The sequence below is a fragment of the Protopterus annectens genome, chromosome 2.part0, assembly GCF_019279795.1.
Source record: "Protopterus annectens isolate FY-2018-M chromosome 2.part0, PAN1.0, whole genome shotgun sequence".
Lineage (NCBI taxonomy): Eukaryota > Metazoa > Chordata > Ceratodontiformes > Protopteridae > Protopterus > Protopterus annectens.
The window spans coordinates 270,749,310-270,762,630 of NC_056728.1; the positions used below are offsets into that span (position 1 = coordinate 270,749,310).

At 42.2% G+C, this 13,321-nt stretch overlaps 1 protein-coding gene across 2 annotated transcripts in view; it reads right to left on the reverse strand.

The window, feature by feature from the left end:
- SNX24 (sorting nexin 24) overlaps positions 1-13,321 on the reverse strand; it is a 1,571,570-nt gene that overhangs the window by 99,915 nt on the left and 1,458,334 nt on the right. For both annotated transcript variants that reach the window (XM_044060756.1, XM_044060757.1), the window contains one exon: positions 8,477-8,541. In XM_044060756.1, the coding sequence (XP_043916691.1) occupies positions 8,477-8,541 (65 nt within the window). The remainder of the gene's footprint in view (positions 1-8,476; positions 8,542-13,321) is intronic.

Sequence of the window (13,321 nt, forward strand, 5' to 3'; positions counted from 1 at the left end):
CTTCTGAAGTTTGACTCTGATCAAAATAAAACGTTTACATGAATTACTTAATTATTGTTCTCAGAAGCATACTGCCCCTCCTAGAAAACCAGAGTCTTGATTGCTTAACTGTTTTAAAACAAATGCAATGCAAGTTGTCTTTGCATTTGGCACCTCCCCAGCCCAAGATGTTTATTTTCAGATTTGTGAACACCTCTGATTGTAATCTAAGTGAAATAAATAATGGTTGCAGCAATTTCCATATGTTGCTCTCAGAAACAAGCAATGCTCCTGATGAGCCATACTGGAAATCAAGTGATCAAGTTTATCCAATGTCTTTCACCTACAGCCTGCCTCCTCACCCTTACCCCAAAGATAAACCATTATCTAAATCTGTACATATGTAAAGTTCATCTCTGATCAGACTGGAAGAAATAATAGCCATAGTGATGTATTGCAATTTGCTGCTCACATAGATACATATACTGCCCCTTTCTTATAAGCCAAAATGTTGACTGTGACAAAGTAAACATCTCTTGCTTTTATACATATCTTTCTATTATACCCCAAGAATAACCACCTTATAAGCATGTACACTTCAGATATCTGAATTAATCAAGTGAAATAAATAATATCCTAGGTAGATCTAGCTTGCCTTTTTACAAAGCCATTGCTGCTTCCAAACAAGCCATATTATTATTTTCCTCTGTTTTGATATACAGACTATTTTCTCACCCCCATCAAAATAAAGTACAGTTGTGTACACTTACCATAAATGTAGATGTTTGAGTGTATTCATTGTTGCAGTCACTACATTTGGGTAATCTGCTGGCAGGTTGCCCTCAGCTGGCCTAATTAACAAAGTTTTGGGTCCTGCATCGGTTGCTGTCCCTTCTTCCATGACGTCAGGTCATCAGGGGTATAAAACCTGCAGCCGACACCATTTTCATCAGTTTTTCTTCCCCAGATGTCAGGTGCCCCCCAAATGGGGAGCAATATAAGCATGTAATTTAGAATACAAAAAGTATACCCCCAAATAAAAGCAAATACATCAAAAAGGCTTTTGAACATAGCAAAAGAAAGAAGAGGTATAGTAAGAGAAAAATAGGGGGCTGGCGGGAGGGTAACCAGGACTGCAACAGTGAATACACTCGAACATCTACATTTATGGTAAGTGTACACAACTGTACTATGTTCTTCATGTTTCACTGTTGCAGTCATTACATTTGGGTAGAATCCCAAAGCTATGGTTGGGAGGACGGAATTATACAGCATTAGGAGCAGCCATAAGGCCCTGCAGGACAGCAGTGGCAAAGCCTGCTCTGGATTTACAGAAGAGAGGTAAATGGTAATGTTTGGTGAACGTATAAACTGAGCTCCAGGTAGCAGCTTCTAGAATATGTCTCTGGTAGGAACCCCTCTGAGAAAGGCTGCAGAAGTAGATGCAGCCCTGGTGGAATGGGATCTGATCCCCTTGGGGACAGGTTTACCATGGTGAATGTAGCAGAAACTAATACAATGGCTTATCCATTTTGAAATCGTTTGCTTTGAAATAGCCTTCCCCTCTGCCCCTGCAGCAAATACCATCAGTAATTGCTCAGATTTCCGTAAAGATTTTGTCCTGTTTAACTAGAATCTTAGTTGTCTGTGTACATCCAATGAATGCAGAATCCGCTCACCTTTGTTCTTTGGATTTGGGAAAAAGGTTGGCAGATGAATGGTCTGATTACGAGCCACACTAGATACCACTTTAGGCATAAAGGATGGATTGGTCCTGAGGGCCACCCTGTCCAGGTAAAAGATAATAAAAGGCTCCACTGCCATGAGAGCCTGTAGTTCTGAAATCCTTCTAGCTGAAGTGACTGCTAAAAGAAAGGCGGTCTTCCAAGAGAGAAATTTTATGTCTGCAGTAGCAGCTGGTTCAAAAGGAGGTAGGGTGCGTTTTTCCAACACAAAAGTGAGATCCCATGCAGGGGTTGGTGCTCTCCTGGGAGGTCTCAAATTCTTGGCCCCTCTGAGGTACTGCTTTAGCATGGGATGAGAAAAGAGGGGAGAGGCTCTGTGTTGTAATGAGCTGAAATGGCAGAGGCATGGATTTTTATTGAAGAAAAGGATAGGCCCTTGTTAGGCATCTCAGTTAAGTATTGCAGAATCTGAGGAATATTGGGCATTGCTGTGTTTTTCCTTGTGCTTGGTTCCAGGCACAGAAGCTTTTCCATTTATCAACATAAGATTTTCTAGTACTAGGCCTTCTAGCCTCCAAAATGACATCCATCACAAGTTTGCTGAGAGATGTAACTGGTGCAATTAGTTGATTAGCCATGCTGCAAGATTCAGAGTTTGGAGCTGAGTGTGCAGAATTTGATAGATCTGCTGAGACAGTAGATAAGGTGTTTGAGGCAGGTACGATGGAGGAAGGTGTGACATGTTGTGTAGGACCAGGTACCAGTGTTGGCGAGGCCAGTCTGGAGCAATCAGAATCATTTTTGTTTTTTCCTGTCTGACTTCCAGTAAGACCTCGGAGAGCAGAGGGGGAAAGGCATAAACTGATAGGTTTTTCCAGCTGAAGGATAGAGCATCCACTTTCCAAGCTTTTTTGTGATGAATTCTTGTGCAGAATTTGTCCAACTGATAGTTTTGGGTTGAGGCAAAGAGATCTATCTCTGGGCTCCCCCATTTGCGTGTCAACATGCTGAAGATTTGTAGATCCAGTTTCCATTCATGTGGGTCCATAAGATTTCTGCTTAGTTTGCCTGCCAGAGTATTTTGCTTTCCTGGCAGGAATTGAGCTTGTAGATTTATTTGGTAAGTCAAGGCCATGTTCAACAAAGCTATGGCTAGTCTGCAAAGGGGGTAGTAATGGGTACTCCCCTGCTTGTTTATGTACCACATGACTGTGGTGTTGTCCATCTTTATCAATAGTTGCCCTGGATGAAGATAGTCCCTGAAGGCTGTCAGAACATTCTGTACAGCTAGCATCTCTTTCTGATTGATATGCAGATGCATTTGATTTGGGCTCCATTTGCCCTGAATGCATCTCCCTGCCAGATGCGCCCCCGAAGCATAATCTGATGCATCTGTAGTCAGGGTTTGGGTGGCAGCGGGTGGAATGAATGAGTCCATTGTTTTGGTGACAGGCCTCTGCCCATCACAGGAACTCTTGCTGTAGGCAAGGAATGATAGGAATCATTGTTTCCAGGCTGTGACAATGTTGACTCCATAAGCTTTTTAGGTACCACTGAAGTGTCCTCATATGCAGTCTTGCGTATGGAATTAGTTGAATGCAGGAAGCCAGGAACCCCAAGGCCTGCAGAATTTGTCTTGCAGATAGCTGGGTTTTTGTGGCCACTTGTTTGAAGTAAGTCATCAATTGAATTTGTTTTTCTGGCGTGAGGTAAATCATCTGGGCAGTTGTATTCAAGCTTGCACCCAGGAATGTAATTATTTGAAAGGGTACCAGTTGTGATTTATTTTCACTTATGGTGTACCCTAGGCAAGATAGAAGCCTTTTTACAAATGCCAGATGTCGTAGAAGTATGTGTTCCCTTAAGGTATGCAAAGTTTCTCCAAAAGAAAAGTCCTCAGGCGGAGAAGCAGAAGGTATGGATTCTTCTGCATTAGAGTCCTCATAAGGTGGAAAAGATAATTCCTGATCAGAAGAAACAGAAACCCGATCTGATGATTCATAATCAGGGCCTTGCCTAGGCCTCTTAGCAGGAGGGGGATGGGAACCCCTGATCAAGGTAATTAAATCCTCAGCCACTTTGATCATTTGTTTTTTAGGCATAGGGGCCTGTGCACGTGGCCGAAGCGTCGTTTTTTTAGACATAGAAGTTGATTACGGCCTAGGTTTTGAAGATGGCGTTGGTTTAATATACAAATCTTTAGGCCTGAAAACACCCTCAGAAGCCGGTGCCTGATCAGCGGCTCCGGACCCATCTAAGGTAGAGACATCCGCGGGTTCAATACTTAAAGTGTCTTGCGGCATACCAGACTCTGAATGGCTCTCAGTAGAGGCCTGCGAATCAAAAGTAGTGGGTATCAGGGGCTGCGAAAGCGCTTCACTGAGTACCGGCGAACTGGCGACTGGCTTAGGACAAGCTTCGTCGTCGGTTTTGGACCTCAACGGTCTGTCTCTGTCTTTTTCTTTGTGTTTTTTGTGTTTCCAGAAGTCGGATTGCTAACTGACAACATTTCTGGATAGTTAAATCTTGAGCCAAAATATTTAGATGCAAAAATATACCAACGCTTAATAGTGCGTTGATTAAATTTAGCACAAAACCGACAGCAACACACATTGTGGTCAGGGTCTAGGCAAGGAATACAGTACAAATGAAAATCCTTATGAGGTATTTGCTTCCAAAAGTAATACAATTATTAACTTTTACTGACATCGGTAAGGAGCAAGAAAATGTTTTCCCAACGGGGTACTTAAGACTTTGGTTCTGAAACTCGAAAACGAAAATTTCAGGAGTTGGCCGACTAGCACTTGCGAACTGCTTCTGCTTCGGGCACAGCACGGCAAGAAAGACAGATGAAAATGGCGTCGGCTGTATGTTTTATACCCCTGATGACCTGCTGTCATGGAAGAAGGGACAGCAACCAATGCAGTACCCAATACTTTGTTAATCAGGCTGACTGAGGGCAACCTGCCAGCAGATTACCCAAATGTAATGACTGCAACAGTGAAACATGAAGAGCATCCACTTTCTGACTGTGTATACCTCACTGGTCGGCAATGATATCGGGTCTCCTGCCAACAGCAAATAACTGCATGTTACTAAACCCTACCATGTTACCCTAACCCCTATTAAAAAAGGGCAAATAATATGTGTTATTGCTTTGAGCAGTGACTGTTAACACTGACAGAGTTCCCTGGTGTTCTGCTAGTATTTTGTTTTAGCATAACAAGCAAGATATGTTCCTGAAGCTCAAGATATCTGCTCCCTATGATGATTTCTAGTTTAATGAATAGACATAAGGGCTAAGCACTGGCATTAACTTCTCTGATTATGAGCAGCTGATATCAGAGATCCTTAACACACTAACAGACAATGGGCTGATTAACCAAAACTGTTATTTTTTTGACAGCAAGGAAAGCAAGATGTCATGCTAATAACTAGCATGATGTCTTAGCCCTGGGTTAAGGTTTTCATTCCTCTTTTTATGTTTTAGGATACTTACTTCATTATATTAACTATATACTGCGGTGGTGGTGCTGCGGTAGTGTTGTCGTCTCACAGTTAGATGTTGCCCGTTCGATTCTCAGTTAGAGCGTCTTCTGTGTGGCGACATGAGTGAATGGGCGATCCTTTGTTGAAGGTTGTGCATTAGGCCCGGCAAGCCAGCACGTCAAAATCTACTGCCAATCATTAGCGGACCGGAGTTCCGCTGTGGCGACCCCTAACCGGGAAAAGCCGAAAGAAAGAAAGAAACAAACAAACTTCATTATATTAACTATACCAAAAGCAATTATCCCCTAAAGAGTTTCGAGGATAGCAAGTTTTTTTTTAAAATCAAAGTTTACACAATTATAAAATAAAAACAGGAAAACCAGTATTACTTTGATTCACCAAAAACGAAATTTGTTTTGTCTAGTTCCTTGGTTACATTGTCCCACTATATTTGACAACAAAAAAGCTCAAACCTGAACTATTTTGGAAGGGTTTTACATGGGGCTGTGCTCTCTGCATCCCTGGACTGGTGGCTCTGGCCTCAACATCAATGACACTAACATACCACCTCCAAAGTAGCACTAAGTCAAAGAATGGAAATACAATTTCCCTCCTCAGATTTAGTGCAACTTTGGACTTTGTAGAAATATCAAGGGTGCAGAGTAGAGACTGCAATATCATAAGGTGAAGGGAACCCCCCTCCAATGGCGAGTGAAAACAGATTTAGAAAAACACTCCTGGTAATTACATAGCTATGGTATATTGTGTGGTGGGGTAGCAAAGTTTGAGAAACCAGTCATACAAACTGTGCTGGAAAAAACAGAGATACCTTCAAAATACAAAGTTCTATTTCTGTGGGTGCCAATATAACTCACTGCAGTTAAAGTCTCATCAAATGGAAAGTGGCAAGTTAACAGATTGTAAAAAGCTGTTGCTTAACCTAGCAATAAGAAAACATATCTTTCTAAACAAAAGAAAAAAAAAATTACCCATCAAAATTAACACACAAATCCAACACATTTGCAGGGCATATTTAAGCTACAGAACAAATCACACTTCTTAGTTAAGTTGCAGCTCTAAATTGTCTTAAAAGTAGCTTAAATAGGCCTGACAATTTCACAATTTTCTAATAGCATACAGATGGGATCTACACTTCCACTATCCCCAATAAAATCTCCTATTATTCTTTGACAGATGGTCAGACTGCTGCTGAGGGACAACAAAAATGATAAAAAAATAAACATATAATGCAAATAAAAAACGCTTCTACTTGGAGTCTCCTTTAAAATTTTGTTTAGAATGCAGTGGGCTCAGGTTGGGGACAGGGGGTGTCGCAGCATCAGACTCCAAGTGATCATATGGTAGTCAATGTAGACAAAATTAGAATTAGCTCCTGATCTTACAATACAAGCAGTGCTTCATATTATAAAGGAGAAGGAACATTTTTGACAAGTTTACCAACTCATTCAAGTATTCATTCTTTGATATATGATTTATGCAGTTCTGTTTCACACGGGAGTTGGAATCCCTCCTGGCACATAACAGATGTAAGACAGAGAAAATAATCTTGGAAAGGGCACCAGTCTATTGCAGGATGCACACACATACGTGCACACCCACACCCACTTGTTCTCACTCCTATGGGCAATTTGGAGAAGCAGTGATTTACCATGGTATGTCACTGGGATGTAGGAAGAAACTGGGGCACCCTGGAAAACCCCAAGCAGACACACACAGGACATACAGATTCCACAGCGAAGGCACAGGAATTGGGAACCAAGCTGGAGACCCAAGCATTGTGAGGCACTACTATGACAAAAACAGCTGTCCCTACAATAAAACCACAAACGGATGCTTCTTTACCATATGATATATATAACATAATGTAATGTAATATAATATAATACAATGTAATATAATGTGACATAACACAATATGTCTAAAGAGACCAGAGGTAACTAGATACTTTATTTTTGGTGTATGATGATAACATCAAAGCAGAACAGTTCTGTGCTACTTTGTTGTGCTGTTTTCCCATCACATGTTGTTTTGCTGAACTGCTTACAGTTTTGCTGCTGCTATGAATTATGCAAACATTTCATTTACTTCAGCGTACCATGTAGGCACAGATACAACATTCATTATTCACAATGAAATCTGTGTCCCTAAATCAAGCACCTTCACAGTTCTAGAAAAGACACATTAAGCAACTAACATAATACAAGAGAATATAAGCAACATTATAAAGTTTGCCCAGTGTGTATGTGCTCTGTGTATTTCATCTCTATGTCTGCAGGAATGGATAGATAAATAACAGTATCTGAACTACCAGCTCCGTGGCATACATATAACAAATCCTGATTGTTGCCTAGCTGATAAACATACAATTAGTAAGCCTAGTTACCTGAATAGTCAACAGCTTAGATGGACTCTTCTATCTGGCAGACAGGGAGGTGGAAGATCCTGGAGCCCAACCATCACCTGTCACACCAGAGGGTTGCAGGCTTCTCTTCTATCTGGCAGACAGGGAGGTGGAAGATCCTGGAGTCCAACCATCACCTGTCAGACCAGAGGGGTGCAGGCTTGTAAGCTGAACACCAGGAACAGTACTTAACCTGCTATGGGCAGCATACATAAACTAATTTGGCCAGATGCACAGAAGTATGCAGCTGTACCCTGGTATTGCAGGCCCTGCTATGGCAGTGTCCAGGTTAGCCATCTAAGGTCTGGGTATGTAAGACATACAAAAATCTTCAAGTGGTTGCTCAGCATGGTGCTGTACCGGAGGTATTCTCTAATTCCCAACATCATGATCATGAGTTCGCAACTCCTGGTTTATTCCTGTCCAGGAAGTGGTCCCTTGGTCTGGTGGATAAGCTGGATCTTTTGATCATAAGGACCAGGGGAGCTCAAGTAAGCAAGGCAAATGATCAGAGGGGCTGTTGAAAGACAGCTACATAAATAAATGCATATGGAAATGAATGAATGAATAAATAAATAATGTGATAAAAAAAATGAAGAGAGAAATAAAGCTTCTACTGGAAGTCTCCTTTAAAATTTTACTTGGAATGCAGCTGCAGATATGACATTTTAACTAAACAGTCAATAACTTGTCAAACAATAAGCAAGTGGTGAATGCAGGAATCTGAATGCTGGTGCCTATAAAAACATCCTACAGTTTTATTGAAAATGACTGGCATAGTGACAGAATGTTAGACACTCAAACCTTGACAGTCTCTAAGCCCTGTATATGCAACAATGTGGTTTATGTTGTGAAGGGTCAGATCAGTAAAGAGCTGTTAACAGATGACAGGTTTGATTACCGTTGGCTGCAGGCAAGACATATGGATCCCTCAGGAACAGCAGCACAGGCTGATGGGACAGTTTGCTGGAAAGGTCAAGAACAGTAATGTCAGCATCTGGGGACAGAGAATAAACAGAAAATACCACAAACTAGCTTTGATAAAGTGAGGGACTAATGCTGCTTCACAAAAAAAGAACCCAACAAACACAAAGCTACAGAGTCTTAAATCAAAATCATGTTGTGCAAAGGGTAACTTGGTATTTTAGTGACAGTGGTTGCTCTTTGCCAGCCTTCAAACACTTGGAAAGGCATAGTCTAAAGCAATTCAGTCTGTACCTGAGAAAATAATGAGAAGTAATGGATTATACATTTCACATTAAAACCACAAATATCTACAAGCAAATACGAGCAGGACAGCACATTTCTTTTCACTACATTAATTATCAGAAAAAAGGCACAGAAGCAAAGTCATGGTGAAAACAAAATGGTTTCTCAGCAGGACCTTAAAAAGTATGTACTCAAAAAGAAAAACACAGCAGTAATGCAAGTGACAGCTGTAGCACAGTCATCACCTGCAACTGAAGGGTAAGTAGAATCCATGCATATATACTTCTCATTCTGACATGTCTGTGAATCACTAATTAGAAACAACTTTCACACTACAAAACAAACCAGAGAATATGATTTTATAATAATTATACAACCTCTCCATCTAAGTGCAAAACACAGGGTATAGGATTTCCAGATTAAATCAGTGTCTTACTGGGTATTCAGTCTGAAACTTTGTAACACTCCTTTTGTCCTCCCAGTTCACTGCTGACCATCAAGACCCTGTCACCTACTGAGTCACTTAACTACCTGCCTAAAACATACATACCATCCAGAGACTCTGGAGATGTGTATCAGGAATTGTGGGCTGTCATCCTGTGCACAATCAATAACATTTCTTTTGCTCCTTATCATTCCCATGTTGACCTGCAGGTACAGTACAATGTCTGCAATGCTAGGCTGTCTGAAAGTATGTGCTTCTACACACCAGATGTGCCTTAGGAGATGCAGAGAAAGACAGCAAGAGAGATGCTCACCTTGGCTGACTCATGACTCGCAGTCTACCCCTTCACATGGAGCACACCTCTGAGATCTGAGCCACTACATCACTCCTGCAGTGGAATCTGCACAAATCCTCCCCTGAGACAGGCAACCTACCATCAGCCACTCACTTTTACCCTTTTCCAGAAGGCTCTTCTACTGTCCAAAGTTGTCTGGGTCACAGATGGAGTAGACCTCATTATCAACCTCAACTAATGCTACCCCTAATAATTGACTCCCCTCATCACATCTTTGTAACAGGCTTAAAAATGGGTTCTGCAAGAGGCATAAGTCTGATTCTCTCATTTCTCTACGGTGATGAACTGGGATTCGATATGTCTTAGCGTAACAGACATTGACAAATGAGTCAGTCGGCCTAGTGTGACCCATCAATCTAAACCACAAAGGTGGCTAGTAAACTTTTAATATTTTCTATTCTGTAAGTAGAAATCAAATCTCCTTTTCTTAAGCAAATTATAATGAAAACCAAAAACAATATCAACATATGGCAAACTGTACTTTTCTGCTGTCGAAGGGTATCACTACAAGCAGTGATGTATGGTCCACAGTGTATAGACTACAGAAAAGCAACAGCGTGTGCATACTATACACATGGATGTCATTTTAAACATTATCTGTAGATCCCACCCTTAAGCCTGTTACATTGACAATATTAGGAAATTTGCTTCAAACAAGTCATGTTAGGAAAGAGTTTAGGCCTTCAAATCACAGACACTACAACCCCCAAAACTTACTAATTTTAAATATTTCTTTTGCACTTGAAACAATAAAACTGCAATCCCAAGAACAAATGCAGACTTACAATGACATTTTAAACCATATGCTGAAGGAGAAGTGTCTGTCTTTTTTCTGAAGTACAGCCTTTCTTCCTGCAGGATCAGTGGCCAAAATACACACAGAGGTGCATGTGAACATTTCAGTGCACTTTAACAACAGTGTGTTTGACTATGATCCTCATATTTTCAAATACAGCTCTGATAGAAAACCAAGCTTGTAGAGAGGGCCCTTGCATCTGAGACTAGTGGCTAGAGTATGACCAGTGGCACTGCACTGAAGATAATATCAACAGCCATGACCCTGATGTTCATCGTGTTACCCTGCTGCAGTCATCACACTTGGGTTATCCTATCGTCAGGCGGTCCCGCAGTCGGCCGGAATTCCAAAGTCTTGGTCCGGCGTCGGTTGCTGTTGCTTCTTCCCTGACGTCAGTGCGCCAGGGGTATATATATTGCAACAGATGCCATTTTCTTCAGTCTTTCTTGCTGCACGGTGTCCGAAGCAGAAGCAGTTCGCAGGTGCCGGTCGGCAGACTCCTGAGATTTTCGAATTTGAATTTTAGACCGAAGTCTTCTATAAAGCTAAGTACCCCGTTGGGGAAACTTTTCTTGCCTCAGACCAATGTCAGAAAAAGTTAACGATTGTATTTTTTGTGGGAAGCAAATACCTCATAAGGATTTTCATTCTTATTGCATACCTTGCCTAGGCCCAGACCACGATGTCACTAGTTGCCGTTTTTGTGCTAGGTTTAATAAACGTACTATTAAAAGACGCTTTGATTTCGCACGACACTACTTCGGTAGAAAATTTAATTACAGTATGCCGTCGGAGCAACCGACTACCGGCGTGCACAAAAAATGCAAGGATAAGGACAGACAGCCCAGGCCTAAGCCAGATTCCGAGGCCTCGGCTGGTCCGGTCTCCGGTTCTCCGGTCCTCAGTGAGGCTCCATCGCAACCCCTGACTACCGCAGATCTGGAACCGGAGACCGCTTCGGAACTTTTAGCGGACTGTACCAGGCCGACGCAACCATTTTGTTCAGGCCCTACCGACGACATTGCTGATAAAGATGTTGGTGCTGCAGAAACACCATCAGTTTCTGAAGGCGTCTTCAGACCGACGACGCTCACCATTAAAACGTTTCCTAAGATGAAGACTCCTATTAAATCTAAAAGGACTGCACTTCAGTCCCCTGTTCAAGGCCCTATGCCTAAGAAACAGATGCTCAAAATGGCTGAAGATTTGATTTCTTTAATCAGGGGTTCCCAGCCTCCTCCTGACAAAAGGCCTAGACAAGAGGAAGATTATGCATCCTCTGAACAAGTGTCCATTTCTTCAGCCTCCTCTGAAGACCAAGATTACTCCTTCTCCCCTTATGAAGATTCTGATGCTGAGGATTCCATTCCCTCAGCTTCTCCTCCTGAAGACTACTCCTTTGGGGAAACTTTACACACTATGAGGGAACATTTCCAATGGGAAGGTCAGGACTACTCTGACTCGAAGAAAGGGCTCAGAGAGTTTCTTTTACTCCCCCAGCACAGACCACTTGCCATCCCACCTGTATTAGACATTGTGGATGATGTTTACTTAGAATCCAGTTTGAACCCAGACTCTCTACCTCCTGCTCCAGCCAAGCCTGACAGATACTACAGAGTGCCTGATTCCCACAAATTTCTTTACAAAAGTCCTGTTGCTGACCCAGAGACAATCTCCCAGGGTCCCAAAGGGGCTAAGGCTTCTATGGCTAAAAATCCTGTACCTTCTGAAAGGGATTCCAGAGCGCTAGACAGGTGGGGGAAAAGGTTTACACCTCAGCCACTCTAGCTATGAGGGCACTAAATTGCCAATTTCACATGCTTAAGTATCAGCAATTTCTAATCTCTCAGTTAAAGCAAAGAATCACCACTCTCCCTCAACAATCCGAATTGAAAGAAATGCAGGATCTGTTGCATGCAACTGAACAGGTGGGCAAACACACCTTACAATGTGGGGTTTGATTCTCTGGAGGCCTCCTGCAGAGCAGCTGTCACTGGGTCTGTTATACATAGGCATGCTTGGTTAAAGGAACAAATTCGGCCTGATCATGTAAAAGCAAAGCTTCTAGATGCTCCCTTACAGCAGGATGTTCTTTTTGGAGTTAAAGCAGAAGAAGTCTTAAAGAAAATGGAGGATAAGGCAAAATCTATGCAGACAGTCAAATATTTCCTACAGGTACAGCCCCCTCGCTTCAGCAGAAACTGGCCAACAAAAAAATTGGTCCTTTCCAGCTACTGACAGACCACAGAGGGGTAAATACAGATGCCCAAGAGGCAGAGGACAACCACAAGCCCAGTACAAACCTCGCCAATGGGGCACTACAACACAGAAGGGAGGAGAAGACAGGTCCCAATCTACCAGGAGGCAAACTCAATGACTTGCATCTCATCCGGCCAAGCAACTCTCTCTTGACAGCTCCCTTGGGAGGAAAACTCGCACTTTTTTCAGACAACTAGCACATTGTCACAAAGGACAAATGGGTCCTAGACATAATTTTACAAGGATACAGATTCCATTTTCACACCTTGCCAATGAAAAGAGGAATGCCAAACCTGCCACAAAATCAATGGGCAGAGGCACAAAAGCAAATTACAGCTCTCATGGACATGAGAGCTTCGAGAGCAAGGTCACGGATTTTACTCAAGACTCTTTCTAGTGCCCAGAAAGGACAATTCCTGGAGACCTATTCTGGACCTTTCAATTTTAAACACGTTCTTACAAGTACCCAAATTCAAGATGCTAACACTACAGCAGCTTCTTCCCATGTTGGGCAAGGAGGCATGGCTAGTAACGTTGGACCTCAAGGAGGCATACCTGCATGTCCCTATCAGACAAAGTTGCAGAAGATACCTCCATTTCATTGCAGGTTCAACCCATTACCAATTCTCTGCACTGCCCTTTGGCTTATCTACTGCACCCAGAGTCTTCACAAAATGCCTGA